Raw genomic sequence first — 26,788 nt, 5'->3', positions numbered from 1 at the left:
ACCTATTTCCACTTGCTTCCCACTCCCCCGCCACACCTGCTACCATGTATATTTCATAAACCCAATTCTGAAAAGGTCTGATTTCACTTGCTATGTAAATGGAATCCCTTTATCTCTAACCTCAAAATTTACATGAAGAAATAGTGCCCATAGAGGAAATAAAGTGAATCACATCTTATAAAGGCTAAAAGAACCTATCTCAAATTTAAGAAATTTTAAGAATTATGAATACATTTTACTATTATTTTTGAAATTTATTTTAGGCATGGGACCAGGGAGATAAAACGGCAGGCAGGGAACTTGCCTTCGTGCAGCTATCCTGGGTTTGATCCCTAGCACTACAAATGGTCCCCTGAGGGATTTATTCCTGAATGCAGAGCAAGAAATAAGCCCTGAGCATATCTGGGTAGCAGGGTAGCACTGTCGTCCTGTTCATCGATTTGCTCGAGCGGGCACCAGTAACATCTCCATTGTGAGACTTCTTGTTACTGTTTTTGGCATATTGAATATGCCACGGGTAGCCTGCCAGGCTCCGCCATGCAGGTGGGATACTCTCGGTAGCTTGCTGGATTCTCCGAGGGGAACAGAGGAATCCAACCCGGGTCGGCCGTGTGCAAGGCAAACACCCTACTTGCTGTGCTATTGCTCCAGTCCAAGGGTATCTGGGTATGGCACAAAAAACAAACTAAAAAAACAAAACAAAACCCGAAACCACTTTTTTTTTTAGAAAAAAAAAAACTCCATAGGTTACAAGATTTACTGGTGTGGTTTCATACATGAAACATCCCACTACCAAAGCTTCCACTTCCTCCCCAACCCTCAAATCTTCCTGTTCTCGGCTTCGACATCTTATTCCCCTGACATTTTTCTTATATTCTGTATATGAAAGAACATTCCATGATGTCCCTCTCCTTCCGACTCACTTCATTCAGTATGACTCTCTCGAGATCCATCCACCCATGTAGCAGCAAATTGCACATGATTTTATGTTTTCTTTTCTTTTCTTTTTTTTTTTTATTGCTTTGGGCCATACCTCGTGGTATTCAGGGTTTACTCCTTCCTCTGTGCTCAGGGATCACTCCTGGTAGGGCGTGGGGACCATATGTGGTGCCAGGACTGAACCGGGTTGGCCACTTGCCAGGCAAGCACTCTACCCACTGTGCCATCTCTTTGGCCCCAATTTCATCTTTTCTTAAAGCTGAGGAGAATCCACTGTGTACTGTAGTTTCATAACCCAGTCACCTGTTCTTGGGTACTTGGGGGGCCTCCAGATTTTGGCAACTATGTGTAGTGCTGCAATAAGCAAACGAACCTAAGAAGTGCATTCTGAATAGAGTGTTTGGGTCCTTGGGGTAGATGCCATGAAGTAGAATTGTTGGATCATATAAAAACTTGATTTCTAGGGTTTTTTTTTTTTTTTTTGAGAATTGTTCAACTTGTTTTCTGAGAAGGCTGGACCAGTCGACATTCCCACCAGCAGTGAATGAGGGTCCCTTTTCCCTACAGCCACCCCAGCACTGGTTGTTTTTGTTCTCTGTGATGTATGCTAGTCTCACTGGTGTGCGACAGCCCATTGGTGTCTGATTTTCATTTCCCTGATGGTAAGCGATACAGAGCATTTTTTTCAGATACTTTTTGACTGTCTTCTCTGAGGAAGTTTCTGTTTATCTCTTCCCCACACCCCATTTTTGATAGAGTGTGGGTACATTTTAGAAGCAGAAGACTTTCACATAACAAATAATTTTTCTAGCTAGTTATCTTTTGATTCCTTTTTATAACAAGCACTTTACAATCTCCTTTTTCCTATTTTTCCCTTCCCTTCCCTACACTTTTATCTGCAGAAAAAATAGAAATGAAGCTAGAGTCAGGTTCTGATGGTTACCCCGGGAAAGAAATGGACTCTTCCCTTACTCTGTTCTATAGAGGAGACAGAGAAACTATACAGAGAGCCTAGTTACCTCAATGGATGCAGGAGAAAAACAAATAATCAAGCCAGAAATTCTCTTTGTTAAAAATATTTATTTAAAAAAATACAATTGTTCATGTCTAGTTGCACATATATCTATTAACATATCTATATAGTTTTAAACTTTAGTAAATTGCTATAGTGCTTTTGAAAGCCAGCTTGCCATTATACAAAGCAAATTCCTGTCAGTTCTTACATAAGTTTTTCTTAACACATCATCTTTCTTAAAAGGTGCATATAACCACTGCAGAATTTAAAAAGAATTTCTGCATAAAAAAACTTGAAGCAATAGAAAAACGATCAGACTGATTGCAAACTCTGAACAGCCCTCCACTGTGTCTGGGAATGCACGAAGCAGGTCTTTCTTTAAAAGCAGTTTATTAGAAAGCGCTCCAAGTGCCAGCGCCTCCTCTTCCCCACCCATCTAAACTCGGTAGTTTCTTTGCCACATACAAATAAATTCAAGACACTAATTAGTTTTCCAAATCAACCTTTCCCAACACCTCTTGCATCCCAATAGTTAAGTCTCACAGCTTAACTGGAAGGTACGGCAGTTTCTCACGAGTTGCATTAACAATTAAGGTTATCTTCTTAAGAGTAATTACGCACAATTATAATTGCTTTTTTAGGAAAAAGAAAATAAGGGGAAAGTGGTTTTAATACTCTAAAGTACTCGGAATTCTTCCTAATAATTTCAGTTACACTGAAATTAAGCTAAGTGAGGACCGACACTGTAACAGTCACTCCTTTCTCTGGGGGGCTGTGCATGTGCCCTGCATGTGAGTATTCCACGCACACAGAAGTGAAGGATGCGGAGTAGAAGGAGAGATTTCATGAAGTCAGGGAAAATAAACCACGAGGTCACTGATTTGCCAGCGAGGTGACGGGGCTTTGAGGAAAAGCCGCTGGTGGTCTCGAGTCTCCCAAACTAAGGCACGGGCAGGAGCGGAGTAACCTGCCCACGCTTAGGAGGAAGCCACTGCTCTTCGAGTTAGACTTGGTAGGTGAAAATCCTCCACTGTTAACTGGGGCCCGATTTTCAACAGTGCCACATGTGAAGACCCATGGGGCTCCCAGCCAACTGTGCATTTCTCAGAACACAAAGTCATACTTTCTTTTCGCTAATTTGATTCTCTGTCGTGTAAGTGGCATAATTCTAGAAACCTAGTTTTAGTCAAAAATTTGGTTTAACCAAACCAAGGCTAACCCGTAGCACAATGGCGGGACTAGAGTTTACATTTAATCTTCCTGACCCACAAAGGTAAATGAAAGGGCGAGAAGGCAAAGGCGAAGAACTGGAGAGGCGTGTGGTTCGAGAAGACCGAAAGGCCAGGCCTGAGAGGGCCTCGACAAACCAGAAATTAACTGCACTCACTTCTTCCCTATCTCTACATATATGCACCTCAGTCCACTAATACCGACAGAGTCATTCAAAAGACAGACTGCTCTACAATACAAGCAATGACTGTAATGTACACACAAAGGCCATTGGTAATACTGCCCTCAAAAGCAAATTGCATGAAATGTCTTAGAAGGGGCCATGTCCCCCCACATAACAGACATCTGTAACAATGATTAAACAGAAACTTAAACTGAAACCGTGTACAAGCTGAGTGTTAATTCATCAACTACAAATCATTTAGAAACTCATATAGGTTTAAAAAGCACAATACTGAAAGCTTGCAAATGACTTAAGAACATCCTCGCCAAAAGAGCATACCTTACCAGAGCCTGGGAGAACGGCTTAGTCAGTAATCCATTTTATCCCTTTGCCGAAGGCTTAAGTTCCAGAAAATATAAACAAGAAAGAAAACTTAATTTCCCTCACCCTCACTAAGCATAAGTTGAAATTAAACAAACAAAAAAATTATCATGAAGTGCTTCCAGTTATTAAAAACAAAACAGTGCTGCTGGGGCTGTCAGAGCACTTGCCTGGCATGTGTGAGCCCCTAAATTCAGTTCCCAGCACCACACACACAGACACACACACACGCACGCACGCACGCACGCACGCACGCACACTGGGGAGATGGCTCAAAAGGCTGGAGTGCATGCTTTACCTATGAGAGCCCTGGTTTTGATCCCCAGCACCACATGGTCCCCCGAGCACTGCTGGCTGTGCTCCCCGCGAAACAGTGCTAATAATGGTGCCCTCAAAGTGCCAAGTGATTTCATGCCAGCATATGGCCTTCCCGCTCCTGAACTCGAGACATACATGAATGATGCCACTAACCAGAACCCTGACCCCAAACTGGGCACCCCCACCCTACCCACCCCCGTCCAGAGGATCCCAGGCTCCTAATCCTGGGAAGAGACAGGACCCAGAGTGAGTCTCTTACGAGATGGGAAATAAGACAGAGTTGAGAATATCCAGCCCAACATACTCTCACGTTTCTGCTTATTATATGTGATTTAAGAGAACAAACAGTTACAGTGTCAGAATTTCTCGATTGTTTGTCTCAATCCTTGGTGGAATCTGTATGTTAGAATGCTGTTTCTAGTGTAGACCTCCTCTCTGGAAATCTTAGCACCCACATAAGCACTTTCACAAAAGCAAAAATAAGAAAATTTTGTGAACGGACAGCTTTACTTGCTGAAAGGCTAGAACAAAAAGAATAGTTTAAGATGACTGTTTATAATATATCACACTGTATTTCTGAAACGTTGGCAAAGCAATCTGTCTTTAAGGCCTATGAGTCTACATCTTTAAAAAAGCTGAAATGTGCAAGGTACTGATTCTTAAAAAGTGAGAACTGCAAAGTGCAGCCTATTTTTCAATTTTAGTATATAAAACAGCCTGTAAGCCACCCTAAAGGATGAGTACTGTGTGCTCCCTTGGAAAAACATATTTACTTATACAAGAACAGAAAAACATCCTCAGTTTGTTAGTACATATGTGCTCAGCCAATAAATCAGAATGACTTGGAAAGAAAAACTCTAACAAAACTTAAAAGTAATATTCTAAACCTCATACGACTACACTGAAAAAGAGTACAGAGTCCAAGAGACTTACTATGTTTGATTGTTTCATTTAAAATACTGCTAACAACAGCATGAAAGTCCTGGCTGCTATTTAAAAAAAAAAATAAAAGCTTAGAGCCAACATTCCCCCTCTTATACACACAAACCATGCCCACTTCCAGCTCTTAGAGTGGCTAAGTGTGATGGCAGTACCCTAGGCATGGCTGTCTTCTGGTTCATTTACCCTAATTTTTGGTCAATCTATCCCAATATTTTCCCCCCAGAAAAGGAGCTCGCAGAAGGCGGCTTCGGAAGGACCATCTGCACTGGCAACGCCGCCCCTCCAGATTGGCTGCGCACAGGCCCCAACTTGACTCTCCCGCTAGCAGGTTCCACCAAGTATGAGAAATGAAGTCAAACCGCCTTCTCTCTTGCCTAACCCAGTCCCACCCACACAGATTCTCGCATTTAAAACTAAGCCTTCAGCTTGAGGGCGCAGGGTCTCGGACACACAGGGGGCGAACGGCTAACGGGGCAGTGCCAAGAGCACAGGAACAAAGCATTTCCCTGATAACTCCAAACCAGACAGAAAAATCCAGAAAATACTCTCCCCATCTCTGCGCCGGGTAACCGCTGAAGACAGTTATGGCTGGGCTCTGTAGCGGCAGCATTCGCGCCTCCAGCCCATCTCAGAAATAACACATTCGGTCATCCCCTCACAAAACAGACTGTGTCGGGAGCAATCTCTTCACCGCTTAGTTCCCGGTGGTTTGGCAATTCATCCAGAGTCCAGCAGAGAGACGACTGCCTCCCCCAGCCTGCACCCACACACACATCACACAACGGCCCCTGGGGCAATCCTGGGCTTCCGGTTGTGCCAAGGGAAGTGAGGGGCAGAACAAAACCAGAAGGAAAAACACTCTTTCAGATGCCAAAATGTTACACATGGGGAAAAAAAAATCTAAAAATTAATATGGCAATAAAATGGAGATTAGTATTATCATATATTTAAGATAAAACCGGAAATGATTTTGAATTCATTGGTAGAATACAAATGTGCTTTAGGAAGTATGTAAGCAGATTAATAATTAGAGTAAACTTAATCACACCTACTCTGAAGAGGGCAGAGACCACAATCAATGATAAGTGTGTGAAGTTCTAGGAAAAAAGTGATGCTGGTCACTGAGCAATTTATGAAAAACTATTTCACGTGGAACTTCAGAAAGCTGGTAACAAGTTTTTCCGAAAAATTTTAAATCTCTTAAGAGATTTTACATGGAAATTAGATCAAATATGTAGAGGATTTCTCCATGTGTCACAACCAAAGCCCCCTGCCCACAGTTTGACCCCCAAATCAGGCCATGGGTATCCCGAGTCAGTGCTGGTTAGCTGGAGCGAGTGCGCCACCTAAGTGGGGAAAGAAAAAAAACACACAAGAACTTCTACTCTCAACGTCTGCTTTCCGTGCCGCCCCGCATCACTACTGTGATGCCTCACTATGTACAGAACAGCACACCCAGGCAAAAGTTAAAAAGAGAGAATTTATGCTCAAAAAGATCCAGATGTGTTCAAAAGAGGTCTGTTTTCTGAAATGCCCGTGAGTGCCTCGAAGAGGGGTGACTCGTTAGAAACGTACACAACTGCCTTCTCAAACCTGAGGCTGGGGCACAGACGGAGACAGGGACGACAGAAGTGAAGGACCGCAGAGAGAGAGCACAGCCGGCAGCGGCAGCTCCCCACCGGAGGCCTCTGAGTCATCGGCCCCAGACTGAAGCGGCAGGCCAACGCGGGGAGGAACAGGGGCCGTGCCAGGTAAACAGATTCAACAGCCGGGCCTGCCTTCATTCATCTTCTCAAACAGCGTATAAACCTTCAAAGGGATTTTCCAGTTTTAAAGAAATATCCAGTACTCTTTAAGTCTATAGGCTCATGACTTACTTTCCTCATCAAAAGAGAAAGAAAATGCTCATAGCTGAAGTCTAAGAAGCTTAGCCTAACCCTTTTAAAAACAGTTTTATGATTCTTCCATTATGTACAAGCTTTTGCTTTTGTTTCTTAAAAAAAAAAAAATCAATATCAATGCTTCCACCTGTGTGAAAACTCTGCCATGAGGAATATGCCGTACAAAAGCACTGGTTAAAAAAAAAAAAAAAAAAAAACCAAGAAAAGGTGAAGTCAGACATGTGATTAGACATCGGCAGGTGAATGAGAACAACGGTTTCAGCAGAGCTGCGCAGCCAGTGGGGACAGACACCAGGGGCAGATCCCTTCTTGAGTCCACAGTGGGGGATCTCAAGTCCCACCGGACGTAAAGGAATTCCCATCACGGAAAGCAGAAGATGCTACGGATTCAGAGAACCCGGGTAAGCACTTTCCAGCCAGGGGCCAGAGCGGAGGATAGTGGCGGTGACCAGAGCAGGCCCTTCAGAGCTCACTCTGCACTCCCGTCTGAATTCACGTCACTTCCGCTCAACACCTTTTCATCGTGGGCAAGTGGTAAGTGACAAATTCCTGCCACAGAGCCCCACGGCAAAGTCTTTGCAGGGAATCTGGATCTGAAGGGTGTATGTCACCTTTTCCTGCTGAGAACTCTGTAGATTTTTTTTTTTTTTAAATGATGAAATGGAGACTTTTCTGGGAGGTAGTTTACAAACAGAATGGTCTGCCTCACACACTGGAGCTAGGGTTGTAAACTTTCATTTAAAACGGGAAACAAGTACTTCCCCAGATTGGCTGATCTCAAAGAGAACATAATCATCATCACCTCTCAGAGGCTTCAAGGGGAAGGACAGAGCCAGCGGACAGCCGGTGGGCGCCAAGACCAGCTCCGAGGAAGTCACTCGGACCCCCGTTCCCAGGCACCCCTGTGTCGAGATGATTATCAAAGGTATCATTTATAAAAACAAACCCATGGCTTTTCTCCTTCAATTAAAAAAGATAAATACTTTTTGTGCTTTCAAAATGTTAAGAATCTAGTTAAATCAAGCCACCAAAACATTTCCTTAATGTACAAAATGCTAATTAACCTAATTAACTTAGAACAATTCCAAAGTGCTGCTGAGAGATTTGATTTCAAAGAGGCATGCAAACGAACGATTCCAATAGGGGATAAAGAAAATTCAATAGGTCTGCTCCCCCTCGCTATTCAATACTACCTCTCAACACTAGTATTGCACATCTCAGAAACAGAACGTTAGGCTGATGACCACAAAAAAAAAAAAAAAAACCTAGTAACAGGTCACTATAATCTACGAGTATAAAAGCAGTTCCCTGAATATTGTCCCTCTGCTACCAAAACCCTAGAGAGATGTCTCGCTCATGTACAAGCTTCTCTATATAAACAAAATTAAAGCAAATATTAAACAGCTGGGAGATGCTGGTTTCTATCAGTATCATTTTCAGCCCTCAAGTCCTTATTCTCTCATTCCACTTAGTTCCGGTGACTGAACTGTGCAAACTGTTTCCAGGGTTACAAGGCGAGTTTAATGGGCGGGGCTGGAGGTGCCATGACGGCAGCATGCAATCCAACCTCAGACCTTCAAGTCGAGCTTCCCCAAGACCCCAATGTGGTGCCAGGATCAATACATCCATTCAGGTTGGGGGGGATGAACACATCTCCGCCGCAGGCACCGATGACCCGATGGGAAGATTCTATGCGGTCGGTCATGCAGTGGCGAACCCTTGGCGTGTCACCACCGACGGGCACACTCCGACCCGGCACGAGCGCGGGACCTCTTCTCCCTCATTAGAACAATTTGCTTTACTTTGCTTTTCATCTTCCTAATTACAGCTCTGAGAGTATCACAACCTCTAATAAGCTTCAATTTCAAAGAAGATAAATATATAGTAGTAGAAAACAGGGTAAAATGGACAGAAGGAAGGGGGTCATTCACACTGGGGACCTTCTGGCTGGGAAAGGCCCACGTGCTCTTTCAGATTATCCAGCTCCATCTTCTCCTCTGAGATGCCTCGATTTTTTTCAAAACCCAGCCCCATCCTCCCCGGAACCATGCTGTTAATGTACGGACCCGGAGAACAGACATTTCTCTGCTGATGTGTCCCCTATGCCCCTGGGCTGTCTCCAACGCTGTCCCAAACCCCACGTTAAATAATCTTCCTGTGATGGAACGGACCCATGCTCTAGGGACAGGCTTGAGGCGAGATTACACACAGGGCTAGGCACCCCACCCTGAATCAGCGAGAAAAGGTGTTGCTTTGCAGAATGACTTACATATGTTACAGCTGACAACAGTAGACTCTTCCCCCCATTCTGCTTTTGGAGCAAGTAGAAATGGCACTATTCCACTCTTACTCCGTATAAATGGAATGATTCCTTTTCCTCTATTGCTTACATACAGCTCACTTTTAGTTATTCAACAGAGTATACTTAGTCCTGAAGACATAACCAATTTCACTGAACTAGTCTATCTTTAAATAATATACTTGAGGCGTAGTTTTTCTTTTTTTTTTCCAGGCAAAGTGTCCCGATAAGGCAGGAATACCTTTGTTCTTGATTCCTCTTGCAAAGCACAGCTGCTAATCCCACCAAACATTAAAATAAAACTAAAAATATTTAAAAAAAAAAGTTGATAAAGAGGGCAATGGAGTTTGGACTCCAATAAGGCATCTTGACACACAGTTCAGCTCGAGTTCTTCTCAAAGGGAACCCTAAAAAGGCATTTCAGTGGAGGAACAGCCCCAAATCACCATGGTTTGTTCCCAGCACTTCAGGACGATCAATCGCTCACTTCACTGTAATCACGCTGATGTCTGTCTCCTTCGTCCTTGGTTCTCTCAGTCCGCAAGTGCAGAGGTTATGTTTTCTGAAGATCTGGGGAAAATGGGCCGGGGGTGGAAGGTCCGTCCAGGCCAGAAAGAGTGAATGGCCCGTGACTGTTCAGCACAGAAGGAAACTGAGGAAGAAGAGAAAACACACAATCACTTCATGATTCCGCCCCAAGTTTCACCTTCCGTCCCCACGCCAGTCCCTAGAGGCAGAACAGGACGGTCACCCGCAGTGGGTGTGTATCACCGAAGAGTAGCTGGCCTAACAAAACCCTTAAAGAAAATAGTTTTCTTACAGGGGTTAGAGCGACAGTACAGCGCTTGCTTTGCATGTAGCCGAATAGGGTTTGATTCCCCAGCACCCCACATGCGCCCCCAGACCACACCGGGAGCAAATCCTGAGCGCAGAGCCAGGAGTAAGCCCTGAGCACAGCTGGGTGTGCCCCTCCAACCCCCCAAAATAGTTGTCTTACATATTGTTAACACTCTCCTCCCTAACCTGATTAATAGGACAAAGAACAAGCCTACACAGTTCCCTTATCTAATGTGCAACCAGTTTGCTTTAACTTCAGGAGAAAGCTTTAGAAAGTTCAGTAATGTCAACATATACTATCGAGTATGATTCCATTATAAAGCCCGCCAATCTGACAAAGGAAGGTCGAGAGACGCCCAACTAAACTCTTGTAGCTGGTGTGAATGAGTTTTCTGGTCACCCGAGGGAGGAAAGAGTTCCCTCCAGCCCCCCCCCGCCCCCCATCACCATTCCCCCACCCCCCTTCCCACCAAGGTCATACAGCCCTGGAAGGAGGCTCCAGGCTGAGGGGACATGAGCACAGGTCGCTGCTGACCTCTGACTGCTCAAGGGTCAATTGAGAGGCAAAGACAAATGTGAAAAGAAAAAAGAATGTTTTATGAGCAAAACTAAAATTAGTAAAAAAGAAAAATTAAACTTCTTATTTATCCTTATCATTCTTTTTCCTAAAGGAAAAATAGTTATAAATGATAAAATTTAAGAAAATCTTCCAGGGAAGATTTCACTGGAAAGAAAAAAAATGGAAGAAGGAATCAGCTACAGAAAGCATACATGTTAGAAAGTCTAGATATTTTGGTGGCAAATTACTAATTAAAAACTTTTGAGTTTTCCTGAAATCTTGGTTAAGTTACAATATTCATTAAAAAATATGTATTTTAGGGCTGGAGCAATAGCACAGCAGGTAGGCCGTTTGCCTTGCATGTGGCCGATCCGGGTTCGATTCCCAGCATCCCATATGGTCCCCCGAGCACTACCAGGAGTAATTCCTGAGTGCATGAACCAGGAGTAACCCCTGTGCATTGCCGGGTGTGACCCCAAAAGAAAAATATATAAATAAATAAACATATATATGTATTTTAGGAGAGCCTGGCAAGCTACCGAGAGTATCTCGCCCGCGTGGCAGAACTTGGCGAGCTACCCGTGGCGTATTTGATATGCCAAAAACAGTAACAAGTCTCACAGTGGAGGTGTTACTGGTGCCCACTCGAGCAAATTGATGAGCAACGGAATGACAGTGCTACAGTAATGGATTTCAGGGGCTGGACAATGGGTAAGGCACTTGTCTTGAATACCGTCAAACTGACTTTGATGCCCGGACCCTATCGGGTTCCCCAGGCCCAGCAGGAGAGATCCGTGAGTGCAGAGCCTGGAGGAAGCTGCGAGCACAGCTGAGGTCGGCACCCACGGAAAAGCAAAAAAAAAAAAAAAAAAAAATTTCTCAATTTAAATGCTATCAATTCTGAGTGATGGACAAATGGGAATATTTATTGTACATACTATTCTCAAGAGTGTGCTCTACTGGAAAAAAAAATCAGTTTAGGCCAGGGAGAGAGCTCAAGTGACGGAGCATGAGCCCTGCGTGCACAACGTCCTGAGTTCAATCCCCGCCCCTGCGTGGCCCCCTGCCCCCCATCTGCTGCAGCCCAGGGCACCCCCGCACCACATCGCGGAGCCTGAGCAGCAGAGCAGTCTGCGCTCAGGACACTCGCACCCGGTACCCGGAGAGCACACTGAAGGCTGACTGACTCAACAGTGTGCTTGCAGCAGGGGAGAGGCCGTCAGACTCGGCCGTCCCCCCTCTCTCTCCACTCCCCACACCCAGGGCCAAGCCAGAGGCCTCCGTGCTACTTACCTGGAAAAGCGTATTAGCACCTTGCAGCCTGGCGGGACTCAGGGGGGCCACAGGGCTGAGCGTGCTCCAGAAGTGGATGCTGGAGAGCAGGGGGCTCGGGGTCAGCAGGATGGGCGTCTGCAACCAGACAGAGAGAGGAGGCTCAGCGGGGAGAGCGCCTGGCCCACGCCCCGCACGCCACCCTACACCTCTCTAAGTTGGAAATTTCACTGTAAGAAAAAACTCAGAGGAAATCACTCCTATGACCGAAACAAAATAAAGATCAATTGTTTCCTATCGGGGTTGCATTCAGATATGGAGAAAAATAACAGGGAGTCGAGTCAGAAACATGTCTTTTCATTACTAACTGGTCTGGAAGTAATTTGTTAAAATGTTACATGAGATATGCAAGCTAAGTTTCTAAGGTGACTGTACAAACTTGTTATCCGACATCACCTAAGTAACGTCTGTTTATTGGTTTTGGGGCCACAGCCAGCGATGCTCAGGGCTTACCCCTGGCTGTGTCCAGAAGTGATGTCTGGGGGTGCTGGGGAACCACATGCCAGGAATCAAACCCACATTATGGGGCAAGTCTCTGGCTCCACAAAGTAACTCTTCTTAATGTTCTCAGATATTTTGTTTCCTAACTTGAGTTAAGAAAAAAAAAAAAAAGATGACCAGCTTTTAAAAAAAAAAAAAGAGAGAGGAACTGGAACAATAGCACAGCAGGCAAGGCATTTGCCTTGCACGTGGCCGACCCAGGTTTGATTCCCAGCATCCCATATGGTCCCCTGAGCACTGCCAGGGGTGATTCTTGAGTGCAGAGCCAAGAGTAACCCCTGTGCATTGCTGGGTGTGACGCAAACAGAGAGAGAGAGAGCGAGAGAGAGAGAGAGAGAGAGAGAGAGAGAGAGAGAGAGAGCGAGAGAGAGGAAGAGAGAGAGTGAGAGAGAGAGAGAGAGATAATAGCTTTGGGGCCACACCCAGCAGTGCACAGGGCTTAGTTAAGCTCTGTGCCCCGGGATCACTCCTGGCGGTGCTCAGGGGATCTTATGTGGTGACGGAGATCGAACCTGGGTTGGTCATGTGCAAGACAAGCGCCCTGCCTGCTGTTCTATGGCTCCAGTCCTCCAAGCATTTTACTTTTGCAAAGAAAAAGTAGAAATATCAAAATATCTGTTTACTTATAGAACAATGAATGCTTGGTTTTTGTTTTGCTCTACTTCATTTTGTTTTGTTTTGCTGGGGGTGGACTGGAGCGACAGCACAGCGGGTAGGGCATTTGCCTTGTGCGCGGCCGACCCGGGTTCGATTCCTCCACCCCTCTCGGAGAGCCCGGCAAGCTACCAAGAGTATCCCGCCCGAATGGCAGAGCTTAGCAAGCTACCTGTGGCGTAGCGGATATGCCAAAATCAGTTAACAAGTCTCACAATGGAGACGTTACTGGTGCCTGCTCGAGCAAATCAATGAACAACGGGGACGACAGTGCTACAGACAGTGCTGGGGGTGGGGGTGTTGGCGAAGGGTTAAAATCAGGGCCTCACACATACAAGGCGAGTGCTCTAACCACAGAGTCACAGCCCAGGTCCCAGAATAATGAATTTTTAACACAATACTCCTGCTTTTCTATTCTGGCAATACTACACTGAGGCGAGAAACTGGCTCCCCCCCCCCACCCAGCGTCATAATAACCCTCTAAGGCAAACCTACTGCCTTAAGTCCTGCATTTCTTTCACAAGGTGAGGAAATGCAAACATTGGTGGCACTAAGAAAGGAAGCATTACCTGTGAAAAGAGAGCTGGAGTCAGAGACGCAGTCGGGAGAGAGGGGCTTAAGATCCCCAGGGGGCTCGGGTCACTGCCGGTGATCACCAGAGTGGGCGCCAGCTCGAGGCCCTTGGGCTTCTTGGATCTGGAGGAGCTGTTTGTTTTGTCCTTCTCTGGCAAGGCTGACTCCTGCTCGGCAGGCCCCAGGGACAGGTCCTCGGGGAGCTCCATGGGCTGAGAGGCCACGGAATCCATGTCCGTGTCAAGGTCCGGATTGGAACTCAGCGGTGGGGAGGGGGTCCTAGCTGGCTCCTGCAGAGGGGAAATGGAGGACACGGGCAGCGGGGCGGGAAAGGCAGGGGGCGCCCTGGGGGCCGGGGCGGGGCCGTCCAGAGAAGGCAGTTTGGAGGAAGCCAACGTCTCCAAGGCTTGGATGGTTTCTGTGGACGACGGGGAGATACTCGGGCCCGTGGCAAGGGCGGCAGCCACGGGCTCGGGGGGCGGCTTCTTGGGAGGGGTGGTGACAAATCTGATGACGGAAGGTGCCGGCTCCTGAGACTTTTTCTCTGCCAACCGCTCGGCGGCATTTTCACTCTTTACAGGTTTGAAAAGCTTCACATTGGAGGAGTTCAAAGAGTTGAGAGTAAACGAGGAATATAAGCCCGAGTGTATGTAGTCATTGCGGCTCGAGGTCTTGACGCCGGGCTGGGGGGGTTTCTCTCGGCCCCCGTTCTCCATCTCTCTGGAGCTGCTGCCGACCTCACCGAGGCTCAGGGCTTCGCAGTCTCCCTCGATCCGACCCACTGTCATGGGGTCCATGCTCAGAATCTCCGGGTAAGAGACAAACTTGTACACGAACTTCTGACCGTTCACCTTCTTGATGATGTTCTGCGGATAAATAAAGGAAGTGTTCTTATGCATCCTGATAAACTTAGCTCCCGCAGCTCAGGAGAGAGCTGGCTTGAGTGTCTCTGGTCTCTATCTGACATTTACCTCAAAATCATCTTGATTTATCTAGTGGTCTCGTGCAAGGTAAGTGCTTCAGCACTGGGTCATACCCCATGCTCTTTTTTCTTCTTTTGTTATTATTATTTGTTTATGGGTTTGGGGCCACACACAGCAGCGCTCAGGGATTACTCCTGGATCACTCCTAGGGGACCACATGGGTGCTGGGGATCAAACCTGGGTTGGCTATGTCCAAGGCAAGCGCCTCACCCACTGTACTATTATTCTGATTTCCCCTTTCTTTCTTTCTTTTTTTTTTTTTTTTTTGCTTTTTGGGCCACACCCAGTGATGCACAGGGGTTACTCCTGGCTCTGCACTCAGGAATGACTCCTGGCGGTGCTCAGGGGACCATATGGGATGCTGGGAATCAAACCCGAGTCGGCTATGTGCAAGGCAAACACCCTCCCCGCTGTGCTATCACTCCAGCCCGCCCCTTTCTTTTCTTTTTAAAAAATTTTACACTCGCTTTTTTTTTTAACCTGAGGGAAAAATGCAATTAGGAATAATATCTTTATGAAAGTGGGACAGTAAATAAGGGTTTGCAGAAAAAAACCTGGACCATGCATATCTTCCATCCCAACCCCCAAGCTGAAACTATCACCTATACCGGGTTAAAATAAACCAGGATAGTAGAGCCTGTAACCTCAGAAGAAGAGTGGGCGGGATTTTTGTTTTTGAAGTTCTCTATATAGGCAGCAGTCACTTAAGGACACGCGTTACCTTCACATAGTAGTATCGGAGGGCCCGGCTGAGCTTATCGTAATTCATGTTGGGCTTGTTCTTCCGAATGCCCCAGAGACGAGCGACCTCTTCGGCCTGTAGAAGCTTGAACTCCCCGTCGTTGGAGGTCCAGCAGATGGTGTTTTTGTGCTGAGGATCCTGCAGGAGCTGCAGGAGGAACTGCCACAGGGTGATGGCGCTGTCCATAGCAACAAGCTGAAAGAGGTGCACAGAGAGTAATGCAGCGACATCAGCAATAGCAGCACTTCCTGTCTGTCCGGGGGCCACCCCGGGCAGCGCTCTGGGGCATCCTGGCTCTGCACTCAGCACCTGGACTCAGCTGTACTATCTCTCCAGCCCCCCGCCAAGACTTCCGAGACATGCATGCCGTGCATGTTCTAAGTGCTCTAAAGGTTCCATGAATTACTCCTGGCAGTGCTCAGGGGACCATATGGGATGCAGGGGATTGAACTCGGGCTGGCCACGTGCAAGGCAAACACCTTACCCGGCTGCACTATCGCTCTGGCCCTGCAGTGCTTCATTTCATCTCCACAGTAAGCCTGATGCTAACACCATAAATAAACAAACAAATAAAACAACCCAAACTTCTCTTATCTAGGAATAAGACTGATTGGGTCAGAATCAAACTTGAAACAGGGGCCTTACACGCAGCCAAACTGGGTTCAATCCCTGGCATCCCGTATGGCCCCCTGAGCACTGCCAAGAATGATTCCTAAGTGCAGAGCCAGGAGTAACCCCTAAGCATCGCCGGGTATGACCCAAAATAAAACAAAGCACTCGAACTTGAAACAAATGAAATAAAAAACACAATTCATAAAAGATTTAAATAATCTAAGGTCACAAAAAGAGGGGCCGGAGAGACAGTATATATAATGGGTAAGGCCTTGCATACAGCTGAGCCAGGCTTGATCCTGAGACAACGGTATGGTTCCCCGAGCACCATTCCTGAGCAGAGTCGGGAATGAGAACTGAGGACTGCCTGGTGTGGCCCAAAAACCCAAAAGGGGAAAAAAAACAAAGTCATAAAAAGAGGGAGGGGGGGAGAGCCAAGTTCCTACCTGGATCTCTAGGCTCTTTCTGCAGTGCAGTGAGGGTTGTGGGGTCACACCTGACAGCAGTCGGGGGCTCACTCTTGGCAGTGCTTGGAAGACCGTATATGGTGGGATCAAACCTTACCCGCTGTCCTATCCCTTCACGCCCTGCCCCTGTTTTTTTCTGTTCATGGTGTGTGTGTGTGTGTGTGTGTGTGTGTGTGCGTGTCTGTGCGTGTGTGTTGGGATGCTCTACATCCCAGATCTAGAGTCTGAACCCTTAGTCATATCCTGATGCTTAAGGAAAGTCGGGGGACTGAGGGGACAGATAGCACTGATGGGAAGGCACCTCGCAGGTCAGTGTCCCTGAGCATAGCCAGGTGTGGCCCAAGCCCCCACCCCTCAAAAAAGCAAGTCTTGCTGAAGAGCTGAAGAGACGGCCCAGGGGATGAGTATAGCGGGCTTTGCATCCGGGAGCCCCAGATTCGATTCCCGGCACCACACAGACCCGAGCAGCACTGAATGCTCCTGGGGGTGGCCCACAAACAAAACCAGCCCAATATTCGGCCCCTAAATCTACCTAGTTGGATGCGTATGTGGGTGTGTCGTGTCTCTGGGTGGCCTGGCGTGCAGGAAACAATCTACTTTGGCTCCACTGGTATTTCTCCTGCAAAGTTTCCATTATCATAAATGTAATTTACATATAAATTGGCAGCACTGGAAATTCATCAGAATGTTCTCTGATTTAATTTACGAGTTCTGTGACCATCCTGTCCACAGGGATTCCATACACACAGATCTTCCTTTTACTTAATTAGCAACCTTTATTTGATTACCAAGACATGAACTAAAAAAGTACTTGCAATTTTAGGATCCCCCGGTTTATCAGGCCAGTTTCTTAACTTTAACTCTATACCCTGGGCCAGATACTTCTGTTCCTGAAGGTTCTGTGCAAGGGAGTCATTTAATAGCATCCTTAGCCTTCTGCCTCTAAATACCAGTAGTACCACCAATATAGGATAATCAAACCTTCCTCCAGACATTGCCAAACGAACTCCCAGGAGACAAAATGATCCTGCTTCTAACCATTGGTTTAGACAAAGGAACGGCAAGAGTCTTCTCACAAAGCTGTTTTCCTTACAGAAAGCCTTGTTTATCCCCAGCACATGGACTCCCTAGGACAGACAATAGATGATCCCACAAGCACCCCCAAGTACGGCCCACCAAAAACAAACAAAAAAACCCACCCACCTTATTTATTAGAATTCTTATTCAACTTTGGGGGGCCAGAGGGATAGTACGGCTGGTAGGGCATTTGCCTTGCATGCAGCCAAGCCAGGTTTGATCACCTGCATCCCACATGGTCCCCTGAGCACTGCTAGGAGTGATTTCTGAGTGCAGAGCCAGGAGTCACCCTGGAACACTCTTGAGTATGAACATCAGTTGTCTGGTCTAATACATATAAATACATCCTAACGGGTCTAGAGATGAATTTTACACATAAAAAAATAAAATAAAAATCTTGGGGGGTGGGTGCAAAGTGATAGTACAGTGGGTAGGGTACTTGCCTTGATACAGCCAACTGGGGTTCAATCCCTGGCACCCCATATGGTTTCCCAAGCTCCACCAGGAGTGATCCCTGAGCACAGAGTCAGAAGTAAGGCCCTCAGCACCACCAAGTGTGGCCGCAAAACAAAAACATTAAAAAAAATTAATTTAAGGGGCTGAAGTGACAGTACAGCGGATAGGGCATTTGCCTTGCACACGGCCAACCCGGGTTCGATTCCCAGCATCCCATATGGTCCCCTGAGCACCACCAGGGGTGATTCCTGAGTGCAGAGCCAAGAGTAACCCCTGAGCATCGCCAGGTGAGACCCAAAAATAAGCAAAATAATAATAATAATTATAATAGATTTAAAAGATCTCTACATGTAGGGAAGAGATATTGTGGACTGAAAATGGGATTTGAGGATTTGAGAGGTAGTGTAGCGAGTAGGGCACCTGCCTTGCACACAGCTGATCTGGGTTTGATCCCGGCACCCTAAGTGTCCCCTGAGCAGAGGCAGGAGTGATCCCTGACCAGAGAACCAGGAGAAAGCCCTGAGAACAGTCAGGTATGGCCCCAAACAAAAACATAACAAAAATCAGATCTGAAAACAAACTAAATCAATTACATGAAAATACCACAAGAATAGCTAAACTGAACTAACACCGAAATTTAAAGCAAATAATACAATCAATCAAGTGAGAAAATACTTAGAATGCGAGAAAATATTTTCAATGAGAGAGAGACCCGCATCTTTAAAGAATTTTACAACTTATAGCACAGCTGGTAGGGCATTTGCCTTGCACACCGTCAACCTGGGTTTGATCCCTGGCATCCCATATGGTTCCCTGGGCCAGGGGTAACTGCAGAGTTGGGAGTTTCCCCTGAGCACTGCCAGGTATGGCCCAAAATCAAAAACAAGATTTAAAAAATAAAAATAACTACAAAATAAGCAAAAGGGGAACCAGGAGATAAGGCAAGGGCTGGGAGCATGCTCTGCCCGGGGAAGCCCTGGGCCTCTTGGGGGCGGGCACTGACCACTCCCTGACCTGTCCTCTCCCCACGTACTACCACATGTAGCCCCAAAACAAAAGGCAAAAAAAAAATAAATATATTTTTCTATGTGTTGAGGTAGTAATAGTCTTTGAGTGTAAATGTCTGACGACATGACACCCACCCCGAAGGTGCCACCACTCTCCCACGCCTGTTCCCTTCCCCACTATACCCCCGCCTGCTTAGGCAACCTCAGTTGTTGTCAGAGTGTCTGTGTGTTTCTATTGTCTGATCGAGTCTGTTTTAGAGACCACTGAGCAGGGAGATCACGTGGAATTTGTCTTTTCCCTTCTGACTTACTCCACTTAGCAGGACACTCTAGCTCTAGCCAGGCTGTGGCCAAACCAGCAAGACTTCCTACTGTCTCACAGCTGAGCCTACTCCACTGCGTGCGTAGCATGCGTGCGTGCATGTGTGTGTGTGTACCACACCTTCCCTACCCACTCCTGTGCCTCTGGGTACTTGGGGGCGTTTCCAGATCTTGGCTGTTATAAATAGAACAACATATTTATGACATATTTATAACAACATATTTATAAAGCGTGATACACATCGGTACGCCCTTTATCTTTCTAAGTTGTTCTGGAGTTCTCTGGACAGACACCTAGAAATGGGATTGCTGGACCATATGGCAGTCCTACTTTAAACTTTTTGCAAGTTTTCCAAACCGTTTTCCGTCGGGGGTGAACCAATTTACATTCCCAACAGAGAGCAAGGGTTCCATCTTACGCCTGATCTTAGCCAAGAGGACGAGACGCGAAGAGGGTTCCATTTTTCTCTACAGCACTCATCCCTGCCAGCAGCTCTTTTTTTCTTTTATGCTGTGCCAACAATCAAACCAAGAGCTTCACGTGATTGCTGGGATTTCTGTTGTTTGTTTTTGTTTTTTCTTTCCTCCGGCCGTAGCCAGCGAGGCCCAGCGGACCAGGCAGCGCCGGGGATCAACCCAGCCCTCCTCCCCGTGTGCTCGACTCTGAGTGATCTCCCGGGCACAGCCACCCTCGCTGATGTGCGGTGAGGTCTCATTATTGTTTTGAGTGGCCCTTTTCTGATAATCTGTGACAGTGGTCATTTTTTATGGAGGGGAGAAGAATTTGATACAGTTGTCTCTGAGGACTGTCTTCTTTCATTAACAGCCAACAAAACACATGAAAATATGCTAACATTGCTAGCTAGCTCTTAGGCAAAAGGAAATCAAAACCACATGGAGATAGTGCTTCAGAGGGCTGAAGAGACGGGGGTTAAGGGGCGCTGGCCTTCACATGGCCAACCCCGGTTCAATCCCCGGTATGACACAGGGTCCCCGAATGGGCAGAGGGTCAGGAGTAAGCTGAGCACAGCCGAGTCAGGCATCCCCACGCCCCCACAAAGGAATACCATTCATTCAGACGGAGCAGTGTGGCTGTAATGGAAAAGAAGGACAAAAACTTGGGGCCAGAGAAAGACCAATGGGGGGCCGGAGCGATAGTACAGCGGGTAGGGCATTGGCCTTGCATGCGGTCGACCTGAGTTCAATCCCTGGCATCCCATATGGTCCCCCAAGCACCGCCAGGAGTAATTCCCGAGTGCAGAGCCAGGAGTAATCCCTGTGCATCACTGGGTGTGACCCAAAAAGAAAAAAAAAAAAAGAAAGAGATCAATGGGCAGATGCCTTGCATATAAGAGGGTCCCAGTTCAATACCTGGCACTGCCAGGAGGGACCCCTGAGCACTGAGACAAAAACAGACCCCTGCACACTTGCAAGTGTGACCCCCCAAACCAAATACAAGACTAAATAATAGAAAGAATGACACAAACAAGTGTTGGTGAGGTTGCAGAGAAGTTGAAAACCCACTGCTGGCAGGAATGCATGACGCAGCCAGTTTGGGAAAGAGTTTGACAGTTTCTCAAATGCTAAACATACGGCGGCTCAGTAATTTTACTCGAAGGTATGTACTACCTGAGAGATTCAAGATTACGCCCACAAAGACTCTTGTGTAGTAATGTTCTCGCCAGCATGATTCATTTCCCCCAAATATAAACAAGCCAATGTCCATTAGCCAATGAATTAAAAAAAAAAAAAAAAAAAAAAAGGTCCAGGCATGCAGTAGACTAGTACTCAGCCAGGAAGACCCTGGCACATACCAGCCACGGGTGAAGCGTGGCAACAAGCCAAGTGAAGAAGCCACAAAGACCGCAGGCCATACGATTCCACTTATGGAACGTGGACACCCAGAGGAAGCAGATCTACCTGAGAGGCAGCAGGCGAACGCTCGGGGTCGGCCGGGTGGCGGGGAGGGAGGACAGGAGGGAGACAGGCCACTCTTTAAACGATGTTGAAAACAAACCTAACCCTGTGGACGTTGCCACTCAGGCCAGGGCAGCCTCATTCGAACAACTCTCAGAGATGGGCCCCTTCGTGGAGGGAGCCCATCTACTCCCAAGCTAGGAACTACACCGAAAACTTGGTTGTCTCAAACTATTCTGACACACTGTTCTCCACGAATCCTCACACTGCTGGCCTGGACACCCGTTAGGCTGTTAGTCCCAGGGTGAACCGAGAAGCCGAGGCTGGACGCCAAGTGTCTTTCCTGCGCTGAGCACCCAGTCTGACAGGAGAACCACTCCCCAGGGGAATGCAGCCCCGGCACCAGGAGCTGCAACCAAGTGCAACCAGCCACGGCGATGAGGCGCTCTCTTAACTAAATACCAGCGCCCGGGGGCTGGAGAGAGTCCAGCGAGGTGGCAAGGAAAGGTAAGCCTTGCACGTGTGCCTCATTCGGTCACCCGAGCCTGCTAGGAGTAACCCCTGAGCACAGACCCAGCAGTAAGCCCTTAGCACCACTTGGTGTGGCCCAAAAACAAAACAAAACAAAACAAAACAAATACAGAGGATAGGGTGCTTGACTTCACATGGACAATGTGGGTTCAGTCCCTGGTTCCCCGAGCCCAGTCATGAATGATCACTCATGGAGTAGGCCCTGAGCCCGATGGGTGTGGCCCCAAAGTCAAGTAAATACATACCACGGCCCTCTAGAAAAGTGTTTCCCAATGGAACAATATGCAGCTCTAAGAAAGAATAAAATCAGGCAATTTGATTGAACTAGAGTCTTGCCCGAGTGCCTGGCTGTCTTCCCCAGGGCCCCTCAGAGGGGATGGGCTCCAGCTTCCCTCCCCACCCTGAGCAGAGCCACCGGCGGCCGAAGACCTCCAGAGTCTAGCCACAGCCATGCTCAAGGCCCTCTCCACACGTTCGGACGAGCCTAACACATGAAGGCACCGGCAGAGGAACCCAGGTGTGTGGGACCCGGGGCTGAAACCTCTAAGCCTGCTCAGATCGGGACTGGGCCTCTTCCGTCCAGATTTCCCACTTTCCAGTAGCTAGGCGGTCACACCCAGGGACTGCCCCTGGCGCAGTGTAATCCCGTCAACGGCCAGCATCCAGAGACTTAAAAGCAAGCTCCCGACATCTTATAGCCTACTTCTTCCTCTGGGAGAACCAGCAGGCTACCGAGTTTCCTGCCCACATGGGAGAGCCTGGCAAGCTCCCTGTGGTGTATGCATATGCCAAAACCAGTAACAATGATGGTCTCATTCCCCTGACCCTGAAAGAGCCTCCAATGCGGCATCTTTGGGAGGCACGAGTAGAGAGAGGCTTCTAAAATCTCGGGGCTAGGACAAATGGAGACGTTACTGAGAGAGACCGCTCGAGGAATTCGACGATCAACGGGATGATGATGATGATGAATTTGATTGAACTAGAGTAGACTGAACTAGAGGAGGGAAGGAAAGCGATAGACTCATTGTCATACGACCTCTTGCCCAGGTGGGCCTTAATGATGCACAGCAAGGCAGCAGCAGAGGCCGAAAAGCAGCAGGAGAGAACCGAGCCATAGAACTGCTGGGGGCGGGGAGGGGAGGGGGGGCGGGGAATCAAAAGGGGGCGGCATCATTAATGCTATTACAATCACAATACCTACCAATAAAAACAGGTGTGTGTGTGGGGGAGGGATCAGTGTTTTCACGACCTCACTGAGGCGGATTAAAACTGGTTTTATGTTATGGATATAACACAAATATTGGCCAGAGGGACGCCAGTATCTGGCACGTCTCTGACTTTTTCAGAGCCTTTCTTCTGATGATGCCTGCTCAGAGCAAGAAAGTGGGAGGGGGTGTGGGGGCAACGGGGGCACTAGACCTCATCCAGCAGTGCTCGGCGGCCACTACTCCTGGCTCAATGCTAGGGGATTAGTCCTGGCACTCAAGGAACCAAACCACAGCCTCTGGCGAGTAAAGCATAAAGCACGGCCTCCAGCCCCTTGCGCCATCGCCTAGGCCGGAGCAAGTTATTCTTTAATCATCTGATTTGGCCTGAGGACAGAGCTCAGTGGAAAGGAGCAAGTTTCACTTGAGCCCTCGTATATCACAATAAAAAAAAAAAAAGAGAGAGGGGGAATGGAGACTACATGATAGTCTAGACCTGTAAACAGACATTCTCTCAAATCCAGAAAATCTACACAGGGGTGTGTGTGTGTGTGTGTGTGTGTGTGTGTGTGTGTGTGTGTGTGTGAGATGTGAGGGCGGGTTATCTGCATGTATGTAGGGGTGGGGAGAGGATGACAAGGGAGAGGAGGAAGGGGACAAAGGCGGGGTAGGTAGGAGGAGAGGAGGGAAGCAAGTCAAGTCAGAATTGGAACCTCCAAGTCCCTGCAAATGTGGCACTTGATAACACCAAAGGAACCCTTTCCTAACCAGATCCTAGTCTCTTTGATTTGTTCGCTTTTTGGGCCACACCCAGCAATGCTCAGGGATTACTCCTGGCTCTGCTCGGGAATTACTCGGGGGACCATAACGGGATGCTGGGGGTTGAACGTGGGTCAGCTGTGTGCGAGGCTCTGGCTCCAGCCCCACAAACCCTAGTCTGAATACCTGTCGTGAGAGGCCTGGAGGCTACTAACGGTTAAGTGACACACCCGAGGCGCACACAAGCACCATGAGAACCCAGCAGCGGAGGTGGGCACGGCAGAGTTCAGAGTCTCGGTGATGAAGGGAGGGTGGGAAGCCCTGCTAGCCACAGCCCAGGGCTCGGGGAGAGAAGGCTGCGTGTGCAGCACGAGAGGAGGGCATGGTGGCTTGGGGCTGAAGGAGCAGAAAAGCATCCTGGAGTGGGGGGTGGAGAAGTCATAAAACATCCATCTTCACGGAATACTTAGCACTGTAGCACTGCCGTCCCGCTGTTTATCGATTTGCTCGAGCGGGCACCAGTAACCTCTCCATTGTGAGACTTGTTATTGTTTTTGGCGTATCAAATACGCCATGGGTAACTTGCCAGGCTCTGCCGAGAGGGCAGGATATCTCGGTAGCTTGCTAGGCTCTCCGGGAAGGATGGAGGAATCGAACCCGCGTCGGCCTCGTGCAAGGCAAACGCCCTGCCCGCTGTGCTATAGCTCCAGTCCCACTAAATACTTACAGAAATATTTTATTCAGTTTTTCTATCAAGTTATTCTTGCAAAAGTTAGTGACTTTTTTTTAGTAGTATAAATTAAACCTCTTCACTCTGAATTTCCATTATTTCTTCAATCATAAGAAAACTAAAGGGAAAAACTCAAAAGCTATTAAAAATGACAGAGGTGAGGGCTGGAGAGGGAGTTCCGCAGGTAGGGTGTTTGCACATGCCCAACCGGGGCTGGGTCGCCGGCATCCCCTGAACACCTCTAGGAGTAATTCCTGAGCGGAGTGCAGAACCAGGAGTTAAGCCCTGGGCACGGCTGGGTGTGGCCCCCAAAACAAACAAACAAAAATCACAAAGGTGAAATGAAGTAATAAGTACACTTTGGGTATGCCCAAGGAGCTGAAAGGGCCAGGCTGGAGGTAGGGTTCCACCCGCTGCACACGTGGTCCCCTGAGCACTGCCAGGAACGACCCCAGCAAGGAACAGGGAGTTGTCCCACAGGATACAGCCCACCCAGCTCCCCCACAGGAAAAAACAACTTTATTTTCCTTCTCATGAAAATCTCATTTTCCATTGAGAGGTTTTAGTAGTAGAACAATGGCAGGTAAATGCTTAACTAAAGAAGAAAGCTAATGTTTTTGGCAAGTATAAAAACGGATCTAAAAATTGAAAAAAAAAACAAAAACTTTTCAGGGGGCACTGGGGCCACCCCCCCACATACTCAGCCAACCTCCCAGATGCCCGGCCCGGGAATCCCAGCGGTGCTGGTGGGAATCTGATTTTCAAATCATGAGAAAATAGCCAACAACTTGAAAAAGAGTGGGTTCATCCCCGTGCTACACTGAAAGAGAGAGCACCCTGAACTTAATTTATTAGAGAAAGGAAGTCTTCATTAAGTGAAATCTTTTCCATCCTAAACATGTTTATAATAAACAGTCCAGTTGCCGTGGTGACCCACAGCTCAAGGATCCTACGGAAACAGTAGCTATCAGACCCAAAAGAATCCAAATTTCAGGGCGTTGCTTCGATAAAGAGAGACGCTCCCAAGAAAGGGTACCAAGGCCAGCTTTGCACGTAAGCGCGAGTGGGCGCGCGTGAAGCCCCTGTCCCGGGGCGTGCGCGCGCGCGGGTCCACGCTGGGCGGCACTGACCCCCGAGGGGCGAGGACCGGGAGGGGCGCTGCGCCCCCCTCGGGGTGGGTGCGGGGAGGGCTGCCCGAGGGTCCGGGTGCTTCCAACGGCATCGGCGACGGGGAAAGCTCAGTCTGGGCCAGTTGAGTCGACAGGGCCCCCCCTCTAGAGACCCCAAAGCCACTGCCCCGGGGCCTTCCTGGGGCCGGGGCGGCTCCCCAAGCGCGGCAGCTGGACCCTACCGGAAAGTAAAGGCTGGGTGCTGGTGAGAAGGCGAAACAAACAACAAACAAGAAAAAAAAAAGAAAAAGAAACTTGACACCGGATGAGCAGAAGCGCGGGGAGAGGGGAAACTCGCGGGACCGTGCGCCCCGGGGGAGATCAAAGTTCGGGGCGTCGGCAAACTCACGCGGCCGCGGGAGGCACTCAAGTCCTCTACTTTCATTTTCCAGCTTGCGGGCTCCGCAGTCGGGCCGAGTCCCTCGGGCCCCCCGCGCCCGGGCCCCGCCTACACCGCCGCCTCCGGCCCGCGCGCGCGCGCGGGGCGCCGCGGGACCCCAGCCGGGGCGCAGAGGGCACGCGGCGCGCGCTCGCGTCCACCTGCGTGCCGCGGGCCGGGCGGGGGCGCGTGCCCGCGGGCCGGGCGGGGGCGCGCGCTTCCTGCGGGGCCGCCGGCCGCTCCCCGCTTCCCTCCGCCCCCGCCCTGGGGGACCCCGCCGGGGCGCGCGCGGGGCCGGCCGCTCACCGAGGCCGCGCGCGCGGGGCTCCCTCCGGGTGTCCGCCTCGACCACGACGCTCGTCTCGGCCCGCCGCCGCTTCACGCCGGCAGCTGGAGGGCGGCGCGGCGGCCGCTGCGACCCCCGCGCCGGAGCCCGACAAGGCGGCGGCGGCCGAGCCGAGCCCGCCGGGTGCCCGCCGCCGCCCGCATCGCCCGCCGCGCCTCGCGCCCCGCCCCGCCCGCCTCCGCACGCGGCCGCGCGGGGCTCGGGCCGCTTCCCGCCGGGCGCGCGCTCGGGCGTTCCCCGCCGGCCGGGCCTGCCCGTCGCCCCGCGGCCGCCGCCACTCTCGAACCCCCCACGGCGGCGCCGGGGCCCCTCCCAGACGCCCCGCCGCGGGCGTCACTTCCGGGGGCGGGCGGGGAGGAGCCGCCGGCGCCCCCCCTCCCCGAGCTGGCGGTGGGGCGCGGGGTGCGGGCGAGGGCGCCCCCTGCAGGCCCCCAGCGCCCTCC

At 49.1% G+C, this 26,788-nt stretch overlaps 1 protein-coding gene across 2 annotated transcripts; it reads right to left on the bottom strand.

Moving 5' to 3' along the window:
- Positions 1 to 1,999: 1,999 nt before the first annotated feature.
- On the bottom strand, positions 2,000 to 26,473 carry ELK4 (ETS transcription factor ELK4). Of its 2 annotated transcripts, none has more exons than XM_055144542.1 (5): positions 26,306 to 26,473; positions 15,349 to 15,564; positions 13,641 to 14,510; positions 11,878 to 11,994; positions 2,000 to 9,840 (listed from the first exon to the last, which is right to left on the bottom strand). In XM_055144542.1, the coding sequence occupies exons 2-5, from the start codon at positions 15,553 to 15,555 to the stop codon at positions 9,742 to 9,744; spliced, it is 1,293 nt and encodes a 430-aa protein (XP_055000517.1). In that variant the 5' UTR covers positions 15,556 to 15,564; positions 26,306 to 26,473; the 3' UTR covers positions 2,000 to 9,741. The 2 variants fall into 2 exon arrangements, with proteins under 2 accessions (XP_055000517.1, XP_055000516.1); XM_055144541.1 differs by lacking the exon at positions 26,306 to 26,473 and adding an exon at positions 25,970 to 26,079.
- Positions 26,474 to 26,788: the final 315 nt, after the last annotated feature.

This window comes from Sorex araneus, chromosome 7, assembly GCF_027595985.1.
Source record: "Sorex araneus isolate mSorAra2 chromosome 7, mSorAra2.pri, whole genome shotgun sequence".
Classification (NCBI taxonomy): domain Eukaryota; kingdom Metazoa; phylum Chordata; class Mammalia; order Eulipotyphla; family Soricidae; genus Sorex; species Sorex araneus.
This window is presented reverse-complemented; position numbering and strand designations above follow the sequence as displayed.